The sequence below is a fragment of the Lissotriton helveticus genome, chromosome 11 (assembly GCF_964261635.1).
Source record: "Lissotriton helveticus chromosome 11, aLisHel1.1, whole genome shotgun sequence".
Classification (NCBI taxonomy): domain Eukaryota; kingdom Metazoa; phylum Chordata; class Amphibia; order Caudata; family Salamandridae; genus Lissotriton; species Lissotriton helveticus.
This window is the reverse complement of record NC_136072.1, coordinates 529,330,097-529,340,635: the sequence shown is the minus strand read 5'-3', so window position 1 is coordinate 529,340,635 and position 10,539 is coordinate 529,330,097. Positions and strand designations below refer to the sequence as shown.

The window sequence follows — 10,539 nt, the reverse complement described above, 5'->3', positions numbered from 1 at the left end:
AGTTGCTAGAACTCTTTTTTCTGAGGATGCATGCACACAAGAACCAGCACTTTTATTTTTGGAAGGCTTTGGCAGTATGTTAGAGCTTTGTTTCAGTGCAGAAGATTTGAAAATGTGTAACTGCAGATATATACCTCAATCCCTTGGCGTTCTTAATAAACAAACCCTGCCACTGGTCATATGGCCCTGTGATTGTCGGCAGAGAGAAATAAGAAGCGACCGTAAGCATAACAACATAATCCATTAATAAAACACCAATTCAGTCAATAAAGACAGTTAGTGTGAGTTAACGGGTTTTATTTTCAAATCATTTAATTTTCCATCTTTTATTAAAAGTTGCATTATTCTTTAAGTCTCATAATTTGACGTTTATATAATCCATCAATCAATATTTGATTATAAAATAAAATATTAGTCAAAATCAAAGTCAATATAATAATGATGCAACAGGCGTTTTCCATAAAAGAAATTCTCTAATCTATATTAAGATTTTGAGAAAAGGTGTGAGTTCAGATACCCATAAAGAGTTCTGATGAGATAAATCAAAACATAAGAGTAAATCTTTTACAGAATAAGCTCAAAAGTATTCTCAGCTAAGAATCAGCAGGCATAAGAAATGGGCTACAACCTCTCATGCAAAAAAGTCTAGGAAACCCAGAAACGAGTCTCCCGGCAAAATGCCGGGGAAAGGAATCCTAGGATCTGCATCTATTCTAGGAACATGCACTAAAATAAACACCCAAATTCGATGTTGCAACATTATTTTCTTTCTTCTTCATGATGACCAATACGATTTCAGTATGCTCCTGGGAACAGGTTGACTCCTCATTTTCTCTCCAGAGTATAATAGACTTTCAGACATTAGTTCTTGAGTTTTACAACATTGCTTTCTAGCAGTCGGATCGACATTCACATAACTCATTTTCCCTGTTGCTTCTCCTCCTTATGGTGAGAACCTTACTATCAGTTGTCTAATACAAACAAGTGTCTATTCACTAGCTAACAGTAAGCTTCTGAAGTTGCAACATCTGCAGCAAAGAGTCGAAAAATATCTTGCACAAACAACTATTCAATGCAAAAAAACAGGACTTTCACTGTTAATTCATTACTTTTCTGTCAACATGCTAATTTAAGGTAATATTTGTTCTTCAACTCACAGGCCTAGAACATTTAAATGTGGTTACCAACTACAAATTCGCAATTAGGATGTTTATTTTAACATACAATTTGCGCATCATTTTAATAAAGAATTCTGTCAACAAATAAAATTAGCTACGGCAAACGTAACTGTGAACAAAAGGAAGATACACGTATATAGTACCAAAATAGGAAACATGATTAATGCCAATCTTCGATACACCCCCTGATGGACTAAATTCACTTATTTCCACGTAACGTCTACATTAGCATCAAATTCTTTCCTCAAATAGGAGCTGCCTAAACGGCACAAACTCCTTCTAGCTTACTGTGGATATTTTTTCCAGTCTGTCACCTGCCTTTGGGAAAGGCCAATCTTCACCTGTTTTGTTGTTTTTCAGATATTAAGAGAGCTTTCCTGGGAAATTCTGAAATTCTTCTCTCCGAGTCTCTCCAACAAGCTTTATATCCTATTTTTCAACCATATTTTTAGAAAGACTAAGCCTCTGATCTATTATGTAGGGTGTGAATAAAAATGTAGGAATTCCCTTGAATATTTATCTGAAGCAAAGGCATTTCATTCTAAATATTGTAATTAATGGATATATAACATAAAAACCAGAAACATACTAAAAAAACAAAAAGAAACATTGTTATACTATAAATGTACACAAATGAAATACATGGCAGTTATATTTGTTAATAATAATACAGTCATTTGTAAAGCGCGAACAGCTACCTCCCGAAGGAGGTGTCCCGGCGTTAAAATATTTGATTGATAATGAGCACGTGAATAAATGCCCGTACTGAGGGGGCTCAGCACAAATTAATGCCCTGTCATCAGTTATTTTTGTGATACTAAATTGTACTCGGATATGTAGCATGCTTTTATTACCCAGTAAGATTGTTGTTGATGCTATATGGATTATAACATATTTAAATGTTTTTAAATTTAAAAAAAGAGCTCCGGAGTAGAATTACAGCAACAATATCATTAGATTTGCTACTACATGAATGCCCTAAGAAAGGATTCCACATTTAGAGCAGGAGGGAAAGTTAATCTATTTGGGATGCAAATCTTTAACACTGTGTTGACCCTGACCAGACCGGAATTGTGGTTTGCCTGGGTGCACTGGTCATGCACTTCATTCTTTGACAGGTCTGAGCAGTGTTGAGACAGGCGAAGCAGAAATTCACATGGCACCTGCAGCAAGTGATGTACTTGCACCCATCTTTGTACTCAATGAGGAGACCGCAAGTGGGGCAAGCACGAATGCAGGGGCAGCCAATTATGCCACTGTGAGGCTGGTCGATGGCATTGCATTTCTGAAGTATCACCAGGTTGGGGTCCTTGCACCCCTTATTCCCACATCCCACAGAATATTTGCTGTCGCCTTTCCAGGGTCTCAGACACTGCCAGCAGAACTCATAGTTGCTCCCTTTCTTGTCTTTGCAGGTGGTACAAAAGACCCTCATGCTGCTCTGGTCTCCGCGTTCCACCAAGGACCTGCAGCCAGGGCACTACAATTAGAAAGAGAAATGTTGGCACATTTTTAAAGTTCCACATTGTCTTATCAATACCAGGGAGTTTAAAGTACTACAAGTTGTCGACAGATTCACACATGCTAAAAAAGTGACAGATTCTGTGACAATTTGCATAACAGCAAATAATTAGATGTATGCACCTTCACAAATGCATGTCCACAAGGGGCATTTCTTCAAGCAAATACAAGATTAATCTGGTACAAATGTGCAAACTTCATTATTTATCCATTTGTGCAAAGTGGGGGAGAATGGAACTGTGGTCTTGGACAGTGGCAGTGTCCCCCGAATTCCACGTCCATCACAGAAACACTTAATGGAGGTGAATTAAGACAGAATGGCCAGAATAGGGAGATGAGAATATATTGGCAGGATGCTATCGCTAACATCTGATCTAAATACATAAAAACATTTGTGTTGTTGTGAAAACTGACAAGCAGAAAAGGTTTATGGGCAGAATCAGAAACTAAACACAGCTCAGAGACATGATTGAGGAAAAACCCAAATTACCTGAAAACTCGAAGTGGAAAATCAAATGTGCACTACTATGATATCAGCCTGCAGGACCAATGACAAATAGGGGAAACAATCAGGAATCCTAAAGCCTGATGATTATTGGAGCAGAAGAGAACATGTGTCAGTAAATCATTCACTCAGGTTTTTTTGTTTATTTTTTTTTAACCGGTACTCTGCTTTATTAAAATATTGTTGATATCATAATGCTATGCTATATAATATCATTATTCTATTTCTATATTCTTCGTGCTCACTTCCTGCCACTATTGGCAGATCATATCTACGCTGTCAGTTTAAATTCCACATCTCTAGTACACACCATTGTAATGTTTTCTTTTTGTGTTTAGACGCATGTATCTGTTTTGTGTCTGATATGTAATTCATGTACTCCGAAGTTCTTATGTAATGTAACAGGCTCTATTGTAAAGCGATCTAACACCTTCGAGTAAAGAACCCGCTCAGTGGGGTAATAAAACTTAAGGCCCCTTCCCCTGCAAAGTACAAGATGGGGGCCCCCATTCTCAGTGTCAGTCAAAAGCTCTAAGGCCAGCGACCCGCCATACTGCAGGGGCTCACCCCAGCCATAAAAAAGGATTCTGGTTCCTCCATTGGTCACATCCACCCTTTCATCGGTCGATTTACATATATCAGTAAATACTGCTGCTGCGCCTTCCAGCAAAGGTACATAACACTGCCTCCAGCCTGCCCACCAAACACATCCTCCTACTTGATGACTCACCTTGAAGCGAAACCCGCTCAGTTAACTACTTCCAAACACAGACCACTGCCTTCGTGCCTGCTACTAACACATCCATTACACTCTACTCTCACCCCTACGAAACCCGCAGTTATGCTTTACCGCCCGCCTTTAAAACCACCCCTCAGACGTCACTGCAAACCCATTACCGCCGCCCACTGCTCCTCTGTCCACCAATGACAGAAAGACTGATGGCCGGTTCCCATCTAATCACTGCTTAACGTAAATACAGAGCCTTTCAGCTGCTGCCCTCCCCAATGCCACTGTAGTAGTTTAAAACGTGTTAAACAATCTCTTCAACTGACCACCCCAATACAGTTCTTGCTGCTAGCCTCTATGGCATCAAAGCTGTTCCTGCTACTTTTCATCCTCTGCATGATGCACACAATAATATTATATGTACAAACGGTACGATTTTTGATTCCACACATCAACATTAATTTACACTATGTACCCCACTAAACCATACCTCCTGTCAAAAGCAAACCTGATTACATGCAGCAAGTACCCCAAGGACAAACACCAGAGAGAATGCACTATTCATGTAACTAAACAAATAGTTACAATGTTGGATTTCCCCACCCACTGTCAGCCCTGCGAAGTCTGCAACCGCACAGTAGCCATCAATACCAGCAACATCTAAAGCGCATTTCCACTTCCTTTCAATGGCAGCACCTGATACATATACCTATGACTTCTGGGCGGCATCTACCACAGACCAGAGCATTTGTTGTCTCCCTAAGACTAACTGAATGCTGTCGGTGAACGCCTCTCTTCCCCCTTCCTTACTAATAACTAATGGAGGATAATGAATAAAATATATAGTATTATCTTATGCAAATAGCATATCAAGCACTTGCTGCCCGCAGTCCTCACCGGATCCAGACATATTAATATTCTGCTATCGCACCTTCCTGTCAACCCTATTATTATTTGAAGATGTTGTTTTTTATCCCTTCTGTGAACTGGGAAAGGCAATACCTTGCACAAAAACAAGTCCCTTTAAAACCTTTGCTACTTATACAGGCTCGCAAACCACTTACTTGTTTTTCTAACTTTCGTTGTAAAGCAAACAGGTAACTCATTCTAGGATTGGAATTACTGCTTAGAAGTGTGAAAGTTAATACTGAGACGTAGGATGATTTTTTGCATGTCTGCCAGACACTTGTTCTTCCCTGCATGCACATACAACACAACAACACAATTTAGCTTAACAAATTGTTCAGAAATGTACCGGAAGGTAAAGAAACAGCCCATATTATTTTTACAAAGAAAAATAGACAAACGTCCACTTTATACCCCATTACATAAAAGCCTTAGCGTGCACAGCTTGTCCAAATCCATGCCACCTAATTCAGCCCTGCCAAGTACCACGCATCTGGCGTTAGACTAACGCATTTAAGTGTGGCGATCCTCATCACCGCACTGAAATGCAAAATCACGCATAACAGGCATCGCGCCCCCTCAGGTACCAGTGCTGCTACTCAATGCTGGTGTAGTATTATTTCCATGTGGCCGCCATCTGTTTTCTGGTGCTTCCCCTTTCTCCTAAACGCGATGCGCTAAATTTTGTTATGCTGTACAGCTGCCTGTGTGGTAGTCCTGTAATGAATGTCCCTTTTCTATGCCCACAAAATGTTTCCCTATTTGCGTAGTATGTCTATAAAGTTAGGTCTCACAAGGATTTGTTGCAGACGTGCACAATGCACCGGCAGCCCAACAATGTCAGCCGTTTCAATTGCGACATATACAAGGACTGGTTCCTGACGGGAGCTAGGGGCTTGAGAAGGGCATTGGAGCTCTGCAGTGGGTAATGTGACCCGGGATAACCTCCACCTCCCAGCAGGAAGCGATGTGCAAAAACGGCCACTCTGCATGGTGGAGCCGGGATCTAAGATTCCAACACGATGACACCACAGCGCTGAAGTGCCCTGTTTAATTGCTGTTTTGATGTTGGGGGAACAGAAATAACGATGAGTAAATATTAAAGGAATAACAATGCAGGAGTCTGTTTCCAGGCTGATTCCTACTTGTTTTCTTCGAAACTTTCACATGGTGGTAATAGCTACTTTCAGCAGCAGACATACCAGAATGAAAAACAAACACATTAATTGTGAAGGTCCTGTAACTCCTGTGACCTAGGTGTTTTGATAACTCTTACCTGTGTCAGAGCGTTGATTTCTTCAGATGCAAGATAGATATATAGCTGCACTGATTAGGGGTGTTACATTGAGTAATTGCTAAATGAGTGACAACGGTTTCCGAAAGCTTTACTGTACCCACGTGACATTGTACTGATACCGCACAATACACTCTCAGAGTGCATAGACATAACCTCCCCATCCCTTACTGCCATGAATTATTGCTCCTCAGAGGGTTAGCGCCTCCAGTCATCTCTCATAGTTCCACCTGTTACTGTGGCCAGTCACCTCACAGCCATCCTAAGCATGTTGGCTCTCCTGCGCTCCTAAATGCTCCTCTTTTGACTAGAATCCATCGAGAGGCATGCTCTAACAGTCTACTATATTGCCTCATCCAGTCTCTCAAGTTCGGGCCTCTGCCTGCTGGTCGCAGGCCAGTGAGGCCTAATTTACACACACACAGAAGAGACCTCAGGTTCCCCCCGTCCAGCAGGTGTTGTATTAAGGCACCTACAGACCTTGCTCTTCAGACGAGCTGATTGTGCCAAGCGTCTAGGTGCCTACCGTGGCGCAGGGAGCTGTGGCCAAACTCTAGTCTGGGAGCATCAGAGGCACCACTGCACATACTGCTTCAGGTTCAGATGTCCCCTCCTCACACTTCTGGCTAAATGGACAAAACAGTGCAGACCAGGGCAATCTAGAGCACATAGTCCTAAAACATGTTAGATCCCAGTTGCACCCCACCTCAGACAGAAGATCACTGAGAAGACACTAGAGGGTAAGTCACTGGGTCTTACTGTGATTTTAGAATCCCAGAAATGGACTGATTACTCATAGATGAAAGCTGCTCTTTTTGGAAGGTTTAATCTGACCACAGATTGGCATTTAAAAAAAAGTTGCGCATTTCTACTCAGAGTAACCAGACGTTATGGGAGGCCAGATTGGACCTTAAATGAACTGCCACTTTTAAAGTGCTGGAGTAAGTGTAACCTGGTGCAGGCAAACCTCTGATTACTGCAGAGAACATCCTATGTATTTATTTTGTATAGTTACAATAACATGTAGCTGATGGAAAACTGCATGGCGCTTGCAAGTTAGCAAAGACACCTGGCAGGTTGGTCACCATGAGGGTGCAGAGGAATACACCTCAATTAGAGCACATTTTCACACTGATTTACTCATAGATGCCAAGGTTTCAGATTGGTAAGTGTGACGTTTTCATAATGTAACTGTAATAATGGGTGACATTCACACAGTCTGAATCTGCTCAGTTTTCAGTAGCCTGCTGTTAGCGCACTTTATTTCAGTGACTTTCTTAGTTTCTAGTTGCTTGAATGGGCGTCATTTCTAATATTTATATGTTTCCCTCCTCTTCATTGCTTGATGGTGCTCTCTCATAGTTGTTGAAATGCCACTCATAATTACACTGAAATTATGAAAATGTCACACATCACAATCCGAAACCTTGGCAGGTATGCTAACTCTACCGCACACAGCACATTTGAACATCTCATAATTCCATGCCACGGATGTATGACATTACAACGCATGCTTTTACATCGCATGCCTTTACAACGCGGTTTTTACATCGCAAACCTTTACAACGCATAGCGCTTTGGGGTGCTGGATAGTGAATAGTTTAATTTACTATTCCAACTCCAGTCCCCGTGGACACTAGGGAAGGTGTTGGACAGTAAATTAAACTTATTCCCTATCCTAGAGCGCCCCCCAGCGCAATGCTTTGTAATGGTTTGCGTTGTAAAAGTTGCGTCGTAAAGGCACTGCGTGGTAAAAGTTGCGTTGTAAAGGATGTTTCCCCCATGCCACGCAATTCAACTATGAATAACTTAATCCTACAACATTCCATACCACATAATGACAATCCTAGAAATTAAAAAACACATATTTCTACTTCACACCATACCTCATAATTCCACATCACATAATAACATTCCACACAACTTAATACCACTCCAAACCACATAATTACACTCCACACAACACAATTCAACTGCACATAATTCCACTTCAACCTACATAATTATACTTCACACAACATATTTACACTCCACTCCAAAACACATAATTACCCTCCACAAAATAGTACTCTGCAACATGCTACATAATTCCACTCTGCACAATTATACACCACACCATGCCACATAATTCCACACGTCACAAAATTCCACAATTCATCCCCACACAATTCATCACACAACATAATTACACTCCACATAATACCACTCAGCACCACATAATTTACCTCCACATAATTATGCTCTACTCCATATTGCATAAATACACTCCACATAAATCCAGTCTATGCCACGTAGCAACATTCCACATAACTACACCACACACCATGCCTCATAATACCACTCAACATAATTTTCACTTAACAATGCACACTTCCACGCCACACAAATTCAACTCGACACATTTCCATTCCACACCACATAATTCAACAACAAACTACATATTTCAAACAAACCAAAAACACAATTACACAACACACCACATACATCCAAACTACACCACAAAATTCCACATCATGCTACAATATTTAACAGCACACCACATAAGAAAACTCTACTACATCCACTCCACAACACAAAATACCATTCCAGATAAGCTCACTCCAAGACACACAATCCCACTCCATGACACACAATCCCACTTCACATAGTTCCAGTACACTCAATACCACACAATTACTATCCGCATAATTACACTCACATCATGCCACACTATTTCACTACATAGATACAATCCACACAACACAATTCCACAACTAACAATTCCAATCCAAACCATATATGACTTGCATTTATGCAAATGCATATATTGCAAAACCATATATTGCAAATGCTTGTTTACCTTCTAATGCTTTCCAGCAGATCCTGTTCCTGGAGCTGCAATCCTTCTCCTGGCCCTGTCAGCTCTGTGCTGCCTCGTCCCTTCTCAGAGGCTGTGCCCTGTGGGGAAGGATCCCTCTGAGGGCCCCCGCCTCCATCTTTTTTCCGGGGTAGGCTCATGGCTCTGACCGAAGAGAAATAATGTAACTTGTTACTTTGTTTCTCTTCAGTCCTAAAGTCACTGCAGCTGCTTAAGAGCAAACCTCTCAAAGATCTCAACTGAAGAGCTGAGGGGGGCCCCAGTCACCTACTGAAGACAGGGGGCCCCTGCACGGCTGGGGATGCGGGGGTGTATGTTACGCCCTGAACCCGCTGTTTAAAAACGCATAAAAAAATTAATGCTGTGATCTCAGGGTTAGTGGTCTAGCTGCTGTCTGATCAGGAATACATCAGGACATTTTGTTTCAGAATGATTAGGATGGGGTTAATCTTGATGGTGACAATTGATGTTGGAGTTAATTCAGGGCTGGTGATTGCAGCTAGTTAGAGGAGATATTGTTGTCAGTTGGTTAACAATTCTTTCAATACCCTGTTAAATGAGGTGTATGATAGAGGTGTCCTAAGCTCCGAGGTAATATTTTTTTAAGTTTTGAGCTGTTGCCCTTCTTTTTTTCAGGAGTTGCTGTTTCCCCCTGGGATGTAAGCTAGGTAGGCTGAAATTATATTGATGGGGGCTTCCTCAGTAGTGCATGCCATCCTGAATATGCCACTGCTCCCTCTTGGGGGTATGCAGACCCTGTGCGACATTTGTTTTACCGATGGACATTTCACCGCCTGCACCACAGCTCCTAATTAAACAGTGCTGCATTCAGAGGCGCTGAAATGCCCGTGGGCAGGGTGGGGTGGGGGCACAGTGGCACAGTGCAGGGGTGGAACTGGTGAAAGAGGGGAGGACAACTGCGTAAACAAAAAGAAAAACAAACATTGGTAAATGCAATCATTTAGTCAGGTTAGTTGAAATCCAGTAAACCACCATCTAGGAAACTGATCAAAAAATCAGGAATGAGGTGGGAATTTTATGCATTAAAGTCTGATGATGCTTCAGCATATGCCCCTGAAGGACTTCATGTTGATGTCACTGAGATCTGTGTTGGTGCTGAAGGCTATCTTGGATTATGCAGTTATAACAAACCAATGCCTTCAAGATCACATGCATGGCTGCCATGTTGGGATCGTGGGAAAACTAACTAGCTGACATTGCTAGCAACAAGAATGACCACAATAATATACTCAGAACCAACCTGCCAGACATATTCGCCTCAAGGTGGAATCCAAAACCATTTAAGCCAAGGTTAGATATTGCCAGCAACCCATGGAAAAATCACTGCAGTGATCAACTCACACAAAGACTACAGAGACAAATAAACCACTAGGTGCTATTGAAGAAAACTTTAGGAAGAGGCTGGGGGGATCTTTGTCCTAAATGCTAGCCCCAGGCCATACATTGTGAAAACGGGTACCAATATAGTTAACAGCCAATCCATTGCTAATTCTCATGCAGTTGAGACCTGCCCTAAATGTAAAAAAATCC

The 10,539-nt window shown here is 41.5% G+C and overlaps 1 protein-coding gene across 3 annotated transcripts in view; it reads right to left on the bottom strand.

Annotated features, from left to right (window-relative positions):
- Positions 1 to 280: 280 nt before the first annotated feature.
- LOC144791495 (uncharacterized) overlaps positions 281 to 10,539 on the bottom strand; it is a 343,115-nt gene continuing 332,856 nt past the window's right edge. For all 3 annotated transcript variants that reach the window (XM_078666192.1, XM_078666191.1, XM_078666193.1), the window contains one exon: positions 281 to 2,658. In XM_078666192.1, coding sequence (XP_078522318.1) covers positions 2,218 to 2,658 — 441 coding nt within the window. In that variant the 3' untranslated portion in view covers positions 281 to 2,217. The remainder of the gene's footprint in view (positions 2,659 to 10,539) is intronic.